Here is a 16,779-nt window from a genome sequence, read left to right as displayed (position 1 = left end):
TGCACGCTTGACCTTTGCGAGCGCTTCCTCGGCGACCAAGGATGCGCCGACAGCCAAGCAGCAGAAGCCGAAGCAGGCGCGTCCTGAATGTACCAGCGTTCAGCATAGCTTGAGTCTTTCCATGTTAACTGCTACAATCCCTGAGGAAGTGTTGTCGCTGGCTCGACATCGCTTTCAGAACGAGGCCCCTTACTAAGACCCTGCCCTGGGTCCTCATGTTCAGGGGGGCGGAGGAGGCAAGGCGGTGGAGGCCGCCGTGACGCCCCGAAGCGAGGACTTTAGCAAGTGGTACCTGGACGTGGTCGCAAAAGCCGAGCTAGCTGACTATGGGCCCGTTCGCGGTAAGTACCGATGTACATCGTCCCGGCTCTGGAGTCCCATTTTTCTTTGTCTCCGCGAAAGCTGTGCGTGTCTTCTGCAAACCGTCTACTTTCTGTCAACAAAGCGCCGCGCATCACCGCCACAGGCACCATGGTTATCCGGCCGTACGGCTATGCCATTTGGGAAACCATCCAGTCATACCTGGACGGTCGCTTCAAGGAGCTCGGCGTCCAAAATGCCTACTTCCCGCAGCTCATCCCCTACTCCTTCATCACTAAGGAAGCAGAGCACGTGGAGGGCTTTGCACCCGAACTGGCGCTCGTGACCAAGGGTGGGGGGGTGAGGGATGGGGGCCCGAGGGGGATGGGGGCACATGCCGCAGGCACGTGGTGTGGGCATGCATCGGGTCCGGGGCGTCGTCCTTTTCCCGCCCCGCTCTCCCCATTTCAAATCCTTTCCTCCCCTCACAATATCGCCACTCCACCACCACACCGCCCCTACGGGCCTGCTTAGTCCCCACATTACCCCAGCCCTCGCGCCTTCTTGCCTCTTCCCTCTTCCCCATCCGTGGGCCCCTTCCCGTCGCGGCCATAACCGTGCGACCATGTCTTGCCCGGGATCAGTCGCCCCACGCGGCATTTTCCGTCTCTCTCCCTACCCTCCCCCTACAAGTCCGACTTTCTGACAGCGGACTCATCAGCGGACTCCTATGTATCGCATTTCTCCGCTCGAGGTTTCCTTGTCTCCCAAACCGCCGGCGACGTCTTTCCTTTTCCTTCCTTTTGCATACTAGAAATGACCCCTCACCCCCTTCCCTCTTTTCCCTTCTGTAACCCCTCTACGTCCTTTGCTCCCGTCTTCCGTCAGCAGTTGTTGCCTTGAAGAACTCCCAGCTCTTGGCTTGGCCTAGGGTTTTTCCCCCCTTCCTTTCCCCCCTCCTCCTCACCCGTCCTCACCCCTTCTCTCCCCCCGCCTCACCCCCTCCTTTCCCCACTCGCTCGTGGTCCGTCTTTCCCCCCTCCTTTCCCCCCTTCCCCCGTTTGGAAGCCGCCAGTTCATTTCTGGTTTCATTGCAGCATGTGAACCCGCCTCCCCCCCCTCCCTCCAGGCGGTGGTAAGGACCTGGAGGAGCCCCTGGTGGTGCGCCCCACCAGCGAGACCATCATCAACCACATGTTCGCCCAGTGGGTGCAGTCCTACCGGGACCTGCCCCTGCAGCTCAACCAGTGGTGCAATGTACACCGCTGGGAGATGAGGACGCGGCCCTTTGTCAGGACGCTGGAGTTCCTCTGGCAGGTAAGGGGAGGGGGGAAAGGGAGGCGGGGAGGGAGGGGGTGGAGGGAGGGAGAATTCAGCTATTGTTTTGAAGAATATGCCACATGCTGGAAAGAAAGAAAAACCTGCTAACGTGCAAAGTACGTGGAGGGGTGGCAGCACTGTGAGCCCGTCCTCCGCACCCGCTGTACCATGTACATCCCCGCCGTACGGCGTCGTACCCGCATGAAACCCACAACACACTTCCCCGAACACACTGACACAGGAGGGTCACACGGCGCATGCGACTGCAGAGGAGGCGGAGGAGGAGGCGAGGCGCATGATCGACGTGTACACGGACTTTGCGATCAACATGGCTGCTATGCCCGTGGTTCCGGGGCGCAAATCTCGCATCGAGTCTTTTGCTGGTGGGTGCCGGTCCACTCCCACGGACTGTCCCTGACAGCTGGTCGGTGGATGGCTTTGGGGCCCCCGCCATCCTGAAATGTCCTGGACTTCATCAAACCGTTACAAAGTTGTGCAATCAGCATGTGATTCCCCCTCTCCCTCATCCCCCTCTCCCGCGTCTGCCGCAGCAGTCTTCCATTGGCATCAGCTTCACGCGCTCCTGGTTCGTCTTTCCCCCCTTCCCGCCTCCGAACACTCCCTCCCTCCCCCGGGCTCCCAACCCCTGCAGGTGCCAACTGCACGTACACAATCGAGGCCATGATGGGGGACCGTAGGGCCCTACAGGTAGTGGGGGTGGGAAGAGGGGACGGGAGGGGGGGAAGAGGGGAGGGGAGGGGGGGAAGAGGGTGGAGAGGAGGGGAGGGTGGGAAGATGGTGGGAAGGAGGGGAGGGTGGGAAGAGGGTGGGAAGGAGGGAAGGGGAGGGGAGGGTGGGAAGAGGGGAGGGGAGGGGAGGGTGGGAAGAGGGGAGGGCAGGGTGGGAAGAGGGTGGAGAGGAGGGGAGGGTGGGAAGATGGTGGGAAGGAGGGGAGGGTGGGAAGAGGGTGGGAAGGAGGGAAGGGGAGGGGAGGGGAGGGTGGGAAGAGGGGGGATCGTGGGCTCTCCCCCACTCCCATTCCCGTTCGGGTCCTGGCGTCTGGAGTCTTACCTTCTCTATCCCCCCAACCACCAACCAACTCTGTACGTCACCCTCCAAACCCCCTAAATCCACATTCCCCCTACGACACGCCACGCCACCGCCCCAGGCCGGAACCTCCCACAACTTGGGCACCAACTTCGCCAAGGCCTTCGGTACCCAGTACCTGAACCGCGAGTCCAAGAGGCACTTCGTCCACCAGACCAGTTGGGGCGTGTCTACCCGAGTCATTGGCGGCATCATCATGACGCACGGTGATGATAAGGGGCTGCGGCTGCCGCCCCGCCTGGCGCCTGTACAGGTACTAACGGCGTGACGTTACGCTGTGACTGATTGGCGTCAGTTACAGCGTTACCTCGGGGGGTTGGGTCGGTTCGATGTGCGTTCCTTAAAGTTGTTTTCCCGCTTCTCACGTTTCTCCTAGGCGAGTTGGTTTAAGCTTTGTTCCTGATCCACCATATCTCCCTTCCTTGGCAGTTGGACGTTGGACGTTGTGCTGCTCGTCATCGTGTTATGTTTCAATCGTTCCCCGATTCCCACCTCCGCCCTAGTTAAAGCCGAAGTCTTAGCTTCTTCGTCTTCTTTTCCTTCTTCTTTTCCTTCTTCTTTCCTTCTTCTTTCCTTCTTCTTTCCTTCTTCTTTCCTTCTTTTTTCTTTTCTTCTTCCTTTTCTTTCTCCTTTTTTTCTTCTTCTTTTTCTTCTACGTCTCTTCCTCCCCATCCTTCCCTGCGTCCTCCACCTCCACCATCACCTCAATCCGGCAGGCTGTGATCATCCCCATTGTCAAGAAGGAGGAGGACCGGGTACCAGTCAACGAAGCGGCCCAGAGGCTTGCAGAGGCGGCCAAGGTGGCGGGCATCAGGGTTAAGGCGAGTTCGCGGGCGAACACCTGTTCTGTCCGTTTGGATGGCTCACCGGCACCTGAAGACCTGTTGGGACAAGACGATGGCTGGGGGGTTGGGATGATAGACGCCGGGTGGTGACGGGGTGCTGTGAACGGGTTGCAGAGGTGGTCGGGTGGGATGGTGGGGGGATTGCGGATGGGGGTAGGGGGCTCGGGAAAGGTCATCTTCGCACACGTCAGGCGCGGCCGGTGGCGGCCCCTTCTCTTCGAGGCCTCGCCACATGTCCTTAAGGAAGCCCTTCATTTCTCCCATGGGCGTCTTCATGACTCCCGTGCTCCATGTGCAAAGCAGGCCTTAGTCGTGCCTTGTTCCCCTTCCGGCTCCTTGAGCGCCCTTCATCCGCTCCCTTACGCAAAACAACCACTTGCGAACCCCAGATCGATTCCGACGAGCGGCAAACTCCTGGCTGGAAGTACAACTACTGGGAGATGCGGGGCGTCCCGGTGAGGCGGGGCCCGGGGGGGGGTAAGACCCGGTTACCTCCTGGTCTACATCGGTGGGGGGTGCGTTCACACAGATATAGGTTTCCGGTGTGGGGTGATGGTGGGGGCTGTCTGGAATATCACCGCCACATTGAGGTAACGTAAAGCGAATGAGCTGCGGTATTGTTCGTCTCTCTTTCTGTCTTCTGAGTTCCTTCTAAGTTTTAAGGGAGCTATGCAGTACATACGTACGTACGTACGGGGACTCTTGGCGTCCACGAGAGTGCGCAGCAGCAGCAGGCCCCTACCACGTACGGCGCTGCTGTTGCTACTGCTGTCGTTTTTTTCCGGTTTTCCTCGTTCTTCAGCCGCCTCAGCGCAGCAACCGCCTTCTCAAGCGCGAGGGAAGGGGACGGTGCCTAAGTGGGCCCCTGCCCAACACATCTGGCCCCCACCCCAATACCCTATCTGCTCCATCCTCAAAAGGCCACATCATTGCTTCATGGGTTTCTGGAATCGCTAATGGTCCCCGAGGGGGCAATAAATTTCCCCCACGTCACAAAGCCCTACGTCCCGGCCGCCTGATGGGAGTGCATTTCCTCTTGCGCGGGCTGGGTTTTGCGTTTGGGGCTTCATGTAAGTCTGTCTGTCTGTCCGTCCCATCAACCGTCTCCGCATGTCCTGGTCTCTCCGATGTAGAAGCCTAGAGTCCCTCCCGCGGCGGGCGCTCTCCCCCCACCCCCCGAGCGCACTTTCCTTGGCCGCAGCTTCACGCGCTCGTGGTTCGTCTTTTCCCCCCACCCCCGACCGGCCCAAACCCCCAACCTGCTGTGTGCAGGTGCGGGTGGAGGTGGGTCCAAAGGACGTGCAGAGCGGGACCTGCGTTACAGCTCGTCGCGACATGCCAGGCAAGGGCCCGGGGGAAGGAAGGGGGCCTGGCGGGAAGAACATAACTAAGGCGGGAAGAGGGGGGTATGGCCGGGGCCCGGGGCAAGGAGGCGGGAAGAGGGGGGTTAGGTTCCGGTGGCTGCTGGGGGTTTAGGGCTAGGGTGGGACTTACGTGGAAGGTAACAGGGATAAGGGTAGGTTTGGAAGAGAAGGTCTGAGAGGTCTTAGGGGGAAGAGGGCGGATAGGGGAGAAGAGACGCCCCGTTGATGAGTCGACGGGGTGTCAGGTAGGGGTCCCTAGTTGTTCCCGCAAACCCTTCCGTTAGGAATCCTGTTTTTAAGTGTTCTTTTGATTTTTACATTTACGTCTTGTGTTTGTTTTGAGTGCACATGAGGATGCCTGTTTGTATCTCTCTGCGGCTGTGTTTTTGCCCGCCTGTGAATATCTGTCTGTCTGTCTGTCTGTCTGCCCGTCTGTGTTGCCATTGTTCACACAGGCAAGGAGGGCAAGCAGATGGGGGTGCCCATGGAGTCGGCCGCCTTCGTCGCTCACATCAAGGGGTTGTTGGAGGAGGTGCAGACGGGTCTTGCAGCGCAGGCAGCCGCATTCCGTGACGCCAACATCGTGGACGTGCGCAACTACGAAGAGCTCAAGGAAGCCATTGCCGCTGGTGGGTAGCTTAGATGCTACTCTCAATTACTGTTCTGCTGTTATTGCCATGGTTGCTGCTGCTTTAATGTTATTGTTTTTGCTGCTGCTGTAATGTTATAGTTGTTGCTGCCGTCTTAATGTTGATGGGGTGTTACACTGTGGGCGGCTCGCCCGATAAAGGACGAGCACCGGGGGCCCTGACCGGGCCGAAACACAGCACAGGGATGGGCGCGCGGCTCTACGTCGTAATGTTGTTGTTATTGTTGCAACCCAGGCAAGTGGGCCCGCGGTGGGTGGGCTGCCAGCGACGAGGAGGAGAAGCGCGTGAAGGAGGAGACCCAGGCGACCCTGCGCTGCTTTCCCTTCGACCAGCCGCCCGGGCCTCACACGTGCCTCATGACCGGGCAGCCGGCCAACGAAGTGGCCATTTTCGCCAAATCGTACTGAAGTAAACACACCGGGGTAACCTGCCGGCTTTCTTTTTGCGAAATCGGACATCTTTTGCGGGACTTGAAAGGTCACACAGCGCTGGACTATGGTTTTCTTTTCCGCTACCCTTTGTGCTCTCCTTTACAAAGAGCCCTGTCGTATCTTGGCGCTCATCAAGTAGTGCCAAGGAAGTGTAGTGCACCGAGAACTGGGACATTGCACAGTCCTCCTCAATCTTTGAGGTCAGGGGAGGACGTGGTGGATTTTTTCTATAGCCGCAGTGTACCTGGTGAAAGGTACTACGCAGGGCGCATGCAAGATTTCTTAGCCTGGAAGCCGTAGGGAATGCCTGAATTAGTTGGCCAAGGTGAGGTGTGCTGAGGGCGAAACAGTCGTGTGTTGTGAGCCGTGAGTAGTATGCAGTGCTGTATGCTGTATTCGTTCGCGTATGCTGCCGCCGAGCGGTAGAGGGTCTCGGGATGCTCGAGTGGTGATGACGGTGATCCGGGAAACATATGCGAGAGCGTCTGCACCTGAATGGTTGGGAATGAATGTAGGACAGCACAGGTGATAATGCTGTTTTTCATACCTTTTCCATGCCTTGCACTCTGGCAATTACACTAACAACCTCTGCGTTCCGGCTGAGTCTTCAGCTTTGGGGTGTGGATTTTGTTTTTGGGTGACACGAAGCGCCTTTCGGAGCTCCGCGGCCCCCCCCGGGGTTCACTGCTGTCAGTCGGTCAGTCAGCGTTGTGTCTTGGGTCGCGAGAACATCGCAACGAGCCTAGGGCGAGTGCAGCGCGTAAATTTCTGTTATGTTTCTCTTCCCTGAAGCAAAATTCCGCACAGCATTGTTTGCATTGATTGGTGATTACAGTTAAACTGAGCGGCCTGTTTCATGCTTGCAAGGGAAATTTGTGGAGCATCTGTACGATGCCCTTATGGATTTTAGGGTTTTGGGGAATCATCTTTGCCCTGTTTATTTGGGACACGTTTGCCGTGCTCAGCTCGGATGCAAGTTGCCGAAACGGCCGACTGATCTCAACCCTTCAACCATCCCGTGATTGTGGCAAAAGCCTAAAACAACAGCCGGGGAAGATTGACTCCCTCCCACAGATCACAGACGGATATCAACCCGGAGGTGCGCGAACAACGCTGCACGTGATCGACCTCCCATACCTTCTGACGGAGATGCGGATCAAAAGCCACAAGCCAGGTAAACCACCAACGACCGCAAACCGCCCGCACGTCCCCCTCAATCCGCGCCCAAGCCAGGCTTGCTGCTCCGGCGTGAACCCTACGTTATCAGCGCCTTACAAAACATGTGCGTCTTCCGCCGCTGCCATCCGCAAAGCCAAGTCAAGCCATACCTGCACCCGCACACATGCTGCTAGAGGTGCAAGGGGATGAAAAAGAATGAAGATATCGCCGCCACAGCTCCGCAGAGGCACGCACAATAAACCCTGGCTACAATAAGCCCGTGACTGAACGGGTTGGCAAACGCCAACACATCCCACCACCACCTTCCCTAGCCCGGGCTCGAGAGGGGCCACGCATAGGCCACGCATACATCCTCGCGCTGCGTGCCCTCCTGTGCATCCTGGTACACCCGAGCTGTACACACCTCACCTTGATATCCTGAAACCAGAATATCAGAGGCCCAACAGTCCAAAGCAAACAGTCGCGGCGCCAAGCGATGCAACTTCATGCGCATCACACACTACGCCACTCCTTGTTCTTCCTTTCACACACCGTTCTCAACAATCGTCTGCGCGTCCATGTGTCCATCCGTCCGTCCATCTCCGTCGAGGTGCATCACATTAAGTCGTCGTGTCCCGTTGTAGATTGCATATCTTTCCACATTAAATGCAACGCACGAGATTCTCTGTGCTCTTCACCACCGTGCTCGCAACCTAAAAATGAGCATCAGAGGAAACAGACCAGAAAATGACCCACTGACGTCCACCGGGGGGGGGGGGGCAAAGAAGATGCACCACGGCTGCCGCTCTCATGAAGCCCCTTTCCTAATCAGGCTCCTCTCCCTCTCTCCCTCTCGCACCTTCCCTTCCCTCGAAGCTTCAGAAGGACAGACATAAATGAAGACACATACACACACACACACCAGTTCACGTAATCTCTCGGCAACTCCTAGGAATAAACCTTCAGGCCCCTGCCGACGCGGAAAGGGAGGAAAGGAAGTCATGCCAGCAGAGAGATCGACCTCTGCCATCGAAGTAGCCTCCGGTCTTGTTGCCCGTGGCCTCCCCCAGATGCCGCCGCCGCCGCCGCCACCGCTACTGTGTTCTTAAAAACGTGCCTCCTATGGATCGCGCACCCATCTCCATATCACTTCTTCGTGTTTTTTCTTCCCTGCACATGCGCTAGCTCCACCTTCCTCTTCCAGCACTCCTCTCCATCACTCGCCCACACCATCTCCCTACGCATGCGCTGCCATACGCCCAGGCTGTATTATGCAGCCCACCAACACAACCCCCGTTCAATTCCAAATGTCGTCCAGCGCCGTGGCTTCTCCCTTCTGCAGCTACCTCCGTTCTCACCGCGCACCCCAAGACAAGGCTAGATGCGTCTTCTCGCTGCAACCAGGCTTCCTCCCTCTTATGACGAAGCCTGTATGCGGCGCCTCCGACCTGCTGCCCTTAGTTGTTGGCAGCCGCCGAGGCCTTCCGTGCCGCGAGAGCTGCCTTGACAATGTTGCCGCGGCTGATAAGGCCCACGAGCTTGCCATCGGAGTCCACAACTGGCAACCGCCGAATCTTCTTTACGATGAGGATACTGCGTAGGAAACCATAATGGGCGGACAGGAAAAAGAACAGGGCAACGGTTATAGGAGCTATCGTTGAAAAGACAAGGTTTGAAACCGTGGAAGGACGTGGCACCGCTAGACATGCGTGCAGCTATAGTCTACGCCTCGGCGTGGCTGGGGGTAACCCTACCTCGAATTGAAGTGATGCTTCAGGACAGTTGAAAATCATGACATGCCCAATATCATCGCTATCCAAATTGCCGCACATACAGTCAGCAACGTGCGGTTTCCCGGGAACACGTGTCGTTAAGGTGGTGCAGTAACACGGTCCGGAAGTCAGACGCCCCGGTACAGCTGCGGCACACATCACGAAAATGCGTCTTGCCTTCGCAAGCTTTAATCGCGCAGGCTGCAACAAAACCTAGTCAAGGGCAGCACCGAGCCCGCAGCCACAGCATCCGATCCAAAGAAAGGGTCTGGCACACTCTTCCCGAAAACCAAAAACCCTTTCGCCAACAAGGCCACAAGCACTACACTCACTTCGTGGCATCCTCCAAGTTGGTTTCGGGCCTTACGGTGATTGGCTGAACCGTCATCACGTCCTTGATCCTGCGGGAAGAAAGTTTACACAGTCAAGGTGACAGAATTTTTTTGTACACGTTAGACAGGGATTTTTAAGGGGTAGTGAGAGTTTCACGAATGTGAAACGGTCGCTCACGAGGGGACCTCATTACACGGCACGTGTAGTGAGGCACGAGACCTTAAAAGGGCCGAAAGGAAAAGAGAGCTGTGCTCTATCCCGCGCGCTTTCCCAGGTTGAATATGTCGTTACAGTCCCCGGTGCCCGCTCACTTCTTTCCGGCGCTCTTCGCCAACATCTTCTTGACCTCCTTGAATGCCTGTGTGTGTGTGGGGGAGTGTGCGTGGGACGTGCGCGAGGAAGTGTTTTCATTGCAGGGATGTAGTACTGCCAGAAGAGCATACTTTGGCACCTGCTTAGGCCTGTCCAAGCATAGTTGAGCCGTCTCAGCGCAACGTGCCCTTGCTTTTTGAAGCGACACGCGACAACTGAATACGCATTTTTGGTAAAGGAAGCCCCAGCCCCGAAACCAATCCATCCCCCTTCCTCCAGATGTTTGTTGAGTTACTAAATTACAAGAAAATGGCTCCTAGCACAGCACCATAACCCCGGAAAGAGCACAGAGCTCCTCATAAGAGGTACCTGACACCTTATTTCCCTTCACATTGCACGCACCCCCTAAAGAGCCCTAAAGGCTATCGACGACGTGCCAAACTTTTCCCAATGTCGCACGGAAGAGAGAGAAGGAAATGACGGGGTTGGAACAAGAATGGCCTCGCCTAGGTACAAGAATTGCTTTACCAAAGCTAGCTGTGCGTATCTATCTATCTATCTATCTATCTATCTATCCATCCATCTATCTACAATGGGCCAGCACTCGTGCACCCGGAACCTGAATATGCTGGGCCTCGTAACGGTTTGGCCTTAAGGCCCACTACTTGGTTGCCCCAGTGTGAAAAAAGGCGCATGAAAAGAGGCCGCGTGCCGATCTTAGCAAGGCACATGCTTGCATTAACTGTCTCCAGAGGCCCTAAAGCCCGTAGCGCGGGTCTGCCGCACCGGGAGCCCTAGCCTACCTGCCAGCTTTGGTCCGCCGACGGGAAGAGGTTCTGATCCTCGTTCACTCGGCCCACAGCGTCCAGGGCAAGAAGGTCAAAGTCCGACACAACGCCAACCTGCCCGCCCAACGGAGCGACGGAAAAGCAGCAAATGGAAAACGGTTGCATGATGACTACGATAAAAATCTAGTGTAGGGCAGTGGTTTTAAGCCCATATTGCCGTCATGCCCGCTAATAAGAGTAAAACACGTAAATGGACCTGGGCCTTGCTTAAGGGGGCTTTTCGGCCCCACACTCCCCCGTGTCCCCCGCGTCACATGCTACGCACAATCGGACGCAATTTCGGGCGTTGATATCCGCAAATGACATGCAAAAGCAAACGTCAGGTACCTGGGTGCAGAATTCCACAGCTTCTATCGCCGGAAGAGCAGCCATGTCAGTGATTTACCCAGCGAAGCCACTCCGGGAAATGGGGCTAATTCGTTGGCAGGAAAATCTTTTGCGGTGGCAGAGAATAGGACTGGACTCCTTATTGCCCCTACCACATCTCTTTCCAAAGACGAAAGGTTAGCCCTTGTTACCGTGTCCGTTTCGTGCACCTCAAAGCTTACCACACGATTCTCAGCGTCCACGACCGGGAGACCTACAGAACAGCGGTGCCGTTGGGAAGGGGAAATTTGTGTTTTAAAAGGCAGGAGTTAGCAGGATGGACACATCAGACATAAGCTGGATAGATTGGATCGATTCTGTCGCAGTGTGTTCGACAGGAGGTACACGACCTGTCGACGCAACAATCACTAGTGAGCGGAAGTTACGAATTCTGATATACTGTGAAGCGTGAGGAAGGAAAGAACCTTAGCATTTTTGAGCCCCGGACCGGTGCCTGGCCCTGATAAACCCACGCAACGACGCGCACCAGTGATGCGATTCTGCACAAGCAGCTCCAGCGCTGAATCCACGGTATCCTCGGGGTAACAGCTGAAGAGCTTTCCACTTGTCATTACGTCCTTGACGAGGTGAGCCGTCTCAATGGACGCCTGCGTGTACTTACATATTGGCGTCTGTACCATCACCCGATTCGCCCAGTTGCACAGTTCAACTGATTGTACCTTCGCTCTTGCAATCACCATACGTCTGACATTTATGCAGGTTTGTGTGTGCCGAACAGCAGCACGCAAGTTGGCTGGGCGGGTCCTGAGGAGCATTTTATCCCGATTTACTGGTGGGATAAGCCCTGGATCAGTGACGAGTCTCTATCAAGAAATTATGACTAAGTCGCCAATTATCAACTACAAATAATAGCTTCCAACACGCGGGACCAACAAACACAGGGAGCCAATGGCAGATGTAGGAACAGCCTTCGAGGTTCCCGTTGAGAGGCTAAACCTTAGTTGCAATGATACAGTTTCAATATTGTTTGCTGCGTTCCACTGCCCTTTGTCCCATTACTTCTGTTGTACAGTACGGCAACTCGCATTTGCAATAGGAATGCCCAACGTCTGCCATGGGCTCGTGCAAGGATTACGGGAGACTCCTGTGAGAGTTTAGGTGGAGGGTTTGAACAGGTTGTTACGCATCTACTGTAGCCGGGGCTCTTTCGCAAACTGGTAGCTCCTTTAGTGATCCTAGCACCATGAGGCGCCAGGCAGTTAACTGCCTCCGTGGCTTGTGGCGTGCACAAACTGGTAAGATTGGCTTTGCGAAGTGGCCACGCCTTGGGGTCCTGAGCGTCTTGGAGGGCGCACGTTATGCAGGTATCAGCGGTCATGAGGCAAGCAGTCAGACTGGAATTGCTTCAATCGCTACAACGGGTTTGCTAGGCCAGCAGGAGCGCAGCCTGCGGACTAGGTACGTCCGCTTTGCTTCTGAGTTCCGGTGGGCTCGAGGGTTCTTAAGCTGGCTATCCTCGCTTTTACAGTGCTTTGGAGAGACCGTCGCGGATTGCAACCCTATCCGCGCTGCCCTGGTCGCTGCAAGCGGTCCGCACTGCGACTGTGGAAGCACTTGTTCCCGCAAAGGTGAACAACTTCACCCTCAACTTCGGGCCACAGCATCCAGCTGCCCACGGCGTGCTTCGACTGGTGTTGGAGATGAACGGCGAGATTATTACACGTGCTGGTAGGAGCATTCGAGCTCTCCATGGAAGCTGCGAAGCTAGGAGTTTGGAATAACCCAGCCCGCTTGTTCCCACCATAACAGACCCACACATTGGCCTTCTGCATCGTGGAACGGAGAAGCTAATTGAGTACAAGACATACCTCCAGGCCCTCCCATACTTCGACCGCCTGGACTACGTGTCAATGATGTGCATGGAGCACTCGTATGTTCTTGCCATAGAGCAGCTGCTGAACTTAGCAGTGCCGCTGCGTGGGCAGTATATTCGAGTCCTTTACAGTGAAATCACGCGCGTGCTGAACCACCTGCTGGCCATCACTTGCCATGCTATGGACGTGGGTGCGCTGACGCCCTTCCTGTGGGCTTTCGAGGAGCGCGAAAAGCTGTTTGAGTTTTACGAACGCGTCTCGGGTGAGCTCCTTCCGCGCACTCTGGGAAGATGACCGAAAGCAGCTGGACGTTGATGCGCTGTGGGGAGAGCGGCGACCCACGGGCCAGAATACGGCAAAGATTGCAACACAACACGGAGCCCTCGCTTTTCGTCGCGCACTTTCTGCGGCGTCCCATTATGCATCCCACTCGACGCAATAGGCATGCCACTCGATGCGGTGTATTTATGGAGAGTCATACATCCTATGCATGATGTCGTCGATTGGTGGTAGTCGAGTAATCCAAAAAACAACTCCTTACACACGCGCTCCTCACTCCACCATGTCGTGGTGTGTTTTGATGTTGGCTGTCGAAATGCGATAGCTGTGCTCCCACTTTAAACAACAAAAAAAATTGGGGCACCAACACGCAAGGGATGTGGGCTACGTCCGGACATGGAGGACGTAGCGCAGTGATAAGTCTGCCGCCTGCCATCTGCCACGCCGCAGCCCTCTTAAGCACAACATCCATGCCTTACCCCGCCATGGCGTAGCAAGCCAGCCGACATTGGTGCTGCGGGTCATATTTCAGCTAACGTAAGAGTTTCTTTGTCTTCACCATCTCCTCTCTTGTTCCCGTTGTATGTTGCCGAGCTCCCTCCCGTGACCCCTCCACCCCCTCCCCTCCGGATTGCTTCCCTTCCACGCAGGTGCGCGCATGCACGCGGCGTATTTCCGAGTGGGCGGTGTGTCTCAGGACCTGCCCATCGGGCTACTGCGCGACATTTACGATTGGGCACGCCAGTTCAGCAGCCGCTTGGACGAGATTGAGGAGCTGCTGACGGGCAACCGCATCTGGAAGGAGCGGACCGTTGATGTGGGCACCATCACGGCCCAGATGGTAGGGCTGGAAGCTGGGGTCTTGGGCGGAGGCCCCACCACGTTGGGGGTTAGGATTGAGGAAACGGGATATCGGTTAGAAGGGTTGGGCTCGAAGAAGCACCAAGCTTTGAGCCAGGGAGAAGAGGAGGAGAATTGGAGTGAGGGTCAATTAATCGGGTGGTGAGAGGTGAGACGGGGAGCCGAGCGAAAAATGCAAAAGGGTTCATAAGGTGCTTTCTAGGTGGAGTCGGGCTTGTAGAGATTGGGAATGTGGGGTTGAAGTAGGTTGGAAGGGTCTGTGTGTTTTGCGCTATGCGTTCGGTGAGGATGGTGGCAGCGCGGCGGCGGTTGGCGGTTGGCGGCAGGTCGGGGGCAGTTAGGAATCCATCGATGGCTGCGAGTTTTGGAGAAAGTCGAACGCCGACATAGTTTGGGGGCATGAGGCATGTGTGGCGCTCATGGCATGCATCTTGCCTTCGGCTGGGCCTTACCCGGATGAAGCCACTGGCATGTGGCATCGATGTACCGAGCTTCCAAACACCGTACACTAAGGATAACCCGGGTTGCAAATTGGTGGGCGATGCTGTCAAAGCCAAGGTTGCTTGCCTCCAAGTCCTCCGACTGCGAAGTGTCGGGGTTGATTGGGTCTGCACTCTTGTGCAGAATGTGTTGCTTGTGAGCTCGGTGCTTCTATACACTAGCGCGGTCACGATGTGTGACAAGACAAGATATTGCCTTGATTATGCGGTGTTGCCAGCTTTCATCCTTGACGTGAGTACTGATGAAAACTGCTGCCACGTGCCCTACCCAAACGGGACGCCAACCCGTTACAGAAGTATATGTGATCTACGCGATCGACTCAGGACTTGCTTTAGCTGCCAGACTGCTCTAAGCCACCCTCCCCCACCTGCGTTGTCGATGTCGTTTTGACCCCAGGCGTGGGACTGGGGCTGCTCGGGTCCCATTCTGCGCGCCAGCGGCATCGATTGGGACCTGCGCAAGACCCAGCCGTACGACGCATACGGCCGGATGCAGTTCAATGTGCCCATCGCAGGCCACGGCGACTGCTACGACCGCTACCTGGTGCGACTGCAGGAGATGCGTGAAAGCCTGCGCATCATCTATCAGTGCCTCAATGAAATGCCGGACGGGCTGTACAAGAGCCCCGACGCTAAGGTAAGCAAGCAAGTACTGGTTCAGGAAAGGGCAGGAGGAGGAGGAAGGGGGATGAGAATTGAAATTAATGCATGAGAGTTGTATCTAGACCAGGCTGAACAGGTGCTAGGAACAGTGAGGAGGAATTGGCGACGGCCTCTGGACTCGATAGCAACTGGGCTTTACAGTACGCGAGGGCTCCTGTGCCTGCGCAGCTGCGGCTGGGGTTTAGCTGTAGGAATTTTCCAGGCTATGCTTGTCCTCCAGCGTAGCCATCCTGTTGTTGACCAGCTTTTACAGTTTGAGACTCATACATCTCCCCTTCGTGTTCGACGTACTTGTCGTCAATGAATACGGGACATTAGTCGTACCTTTCCACACAAGCCTTCCTCGCTGGCCCGTATTTTGTCCCCGCAGGTGTGCCCGCCCAGCCGCTCGACCATGAAGCAGAGCATGGAGGCCTTGATCCACCACTTCAAGCTGTACACGGAGGGCTTCCATGTGCCGGCTGGGGAGACGTACCGCGCTGTGGAGGCGCCCAAGGGCGAGTTCGGCGTCTATCTGGTGTCGCGGGGTGGCAACCGGCCGTACCGGTGCAAGATTCGTTCGCCGGGCTACGCGCACTTGCAGATGATGGACGTGATCAGCAAGGGCGCAATGTTGGCGGACGTGGTCACCATCATTGGGACCATGGATGTGGTGTTTGGTGAGATTGATAGGTGAAGAGGCAAACGCGGCGTGGCAGCTGGGGTGGTTTGAGGCGGGCCAGGAAATGAGCTTATACGTGTGGGTTCGTGTGCGCGCGGTGTGGAAGCGGGGTAGGTAGCATAGGTCTGCACCGCTGACTGTGGGTTTGGCTGTTATTCTAATTCGGGCACTTGCAGACATGGGCCTGACTTGCGAAAGGCGGGATGGAGATCAAGCGTGTGTATGGGGCGTCGCAAATCTGTCTGGGGCTCTACGCGTGCCAGAAATGTGCGCATTTTCTTGGTTCTTGAGTAGCTGTCACGTTTCGGTTTGACATTTTGATGCGTGTCAGCCGCTGGCACGGGCTAAACGTGCATATAAGTTGTGCATGAACGCTCGGGCGTATTTTCGCCTTGCATATGACATTATCTGGCAAGCCACGTGCAGGCAGGCTCCGTAGCGACGCCGCGGTCAACCGCCCTGGCGGTTCAGACGACGGGTGCTACTAGCATGATCTTGCGTCGCATTTGTAGCGAGATGGTGGTCACGTGTTGCTTGCGTAGATGGGAAATGGATGTCGTTTGGAAATTGGTTTGTGGATTGGTAGCTCGTCAGTCGGACAGTTTGTGTGGGCCTGCTGAGTTGGCGTTCCCCACTGTACCATGATGGTTCTCTGATATCCGGTAACTAGGCATAACAAAAGTGGTCTTAGCGGAATCGACTGCGCTGGTGGTTGAGTGACTCGAATACCCTTAACGGCTACTACTCGTGCATGTCTTACCTGGCGTTTTGCTTTGTAATTGGTGTAGTATGGCTATTTTAGCACAGCTAACCTGTTGTAATCTTAACGCAAGCGTAGCATACGAAAGGTCGGGGTACCTACTGAGTTTGCAGGACGGTGCACGACGGCAAAACCAAGGCAGCCAACGAGTTAGGCGGTGCAGCTTCAATTGGCGTATTTGGATACGTGTAAGGCTTAGGGAAGCGAGACACACGTATCTTTATGTTAACACAAGACGCGGGAATGCAACCGTCCAGACAGATGTCCAAGTTCACCGTAGTTTGATGGATATTGCGTATTGTGCATTTCTTTATGAAGTTAGGAGCTGCGTTTTTGCACAGGGACTGTCTCGACGTATTGGTCCTCCTTTTAGGCGCCTGGGGCATTCGGCCTGTGTGCGCTGCATGGCTCACC

At 56.1% G+C, this 16,779-nt stretch overlaps 3 protein-coding genes across 3 annotated transcripts; 2 read left to right on the top strand and 1 right to left on the bottom strand.

Annotated features, from left to right (window-relative positions):
- Positions 1-211: 211 nt before the first annotated feature.
- VOLCADRAFT_84558 (uncharacterized protein) lies at positions 212-6,220 on the top strand. The gene is made up of 11 exons (XM_002958628.1): positions 212-341; positions 467-652; positions 1,430-1,617; positions 1,862-2,003; positions 2,273-2,328; positions 2,789-2,980; positions 3,444-3,542; positions 3,962-4,027; positions 4,845-4,919; positions 5,397-5,565; positions 5,821-6,220. Exons 2-11 carry the CDS (start codon positions 472-474, stop codon positions 5,991-5,993), a joined length of 1,341 nt encoding a protein of 446 aa, XP_002958674.1. The 5' UTR covers positions 212-341; positions 467-471; the 3' UTR covers positions 5,994-6,220.
- A 2,412-nt stretch (positions 6,221-8,632) lies between these two features.
- On the bottom strand, positions 8,633-11,378 carry VOLCADRAFT_99959 (uncharacterized protein; the record flags this gene model as incomplete). The annotated part of the gene is made up of 6 exons (XM_002958613.1): positions 8,633-8,768; positions 9,280-9,348; positions 9,592-9,638; positions 10,396-10,494; positions 10,989-11,020; positions 11,294-11,378. The coding sequence occupies 6 exons, from the start codon at positions 11,376-11,378 to the stop codon at positions 8,633-8,635; spliced, it is 468 nt and encodes a 155-aa protein (XP_002958659.1).
- Positions 11,379-11,907: 529 nt separating this feature from the next.
- On the top strand, positions 11,908-15,620 carry nuo7 (NADH:ubiquinone oxidoreductase 49 kDa subunit; the record flags this gene model as incomplete). The annotated part of the gene is made up of 7 exons (XM_002958627.1): positions 11,908-12,062; positions 12,132-12,225; positions 12,296-12,495; positions 12,577-12,903; positions 13,571-13,761; positions 14,679-14,918; positions 15,315-15,620. Exons 1-7 carry the CDS (start codon positions 12,011-12,013, stop codon positions 15,618-15,620), a joined length of 1,410 nt encoding a protein of 469 aa, XP_002958673.1. The 5' UTR covers positions 11,908-12,010.
- Positions 15,621-16,779: the final 1,159 nt, after the last annotated feature.

The sequence above is a fragment of the Volvox carteri genome (assembly GCF_000143455.1).
Source record: "Volvox carteri f. nagariensis unplaced genomic scaffold VOLCAscaffold_100, whole genome shotgun sequence".
NCBI classification, from domain to species: Eukaryota; Viridiplantae; Chlorophyta; class Chlorophyceae; order Chlamydomonadales; family Volvocaceae; genus Volvox; species Volvox carteri.
Note: the sequence above shows the minus strand (reverse complement) of the source record. Positions and strands in the feature narration are given on the sequence as shown.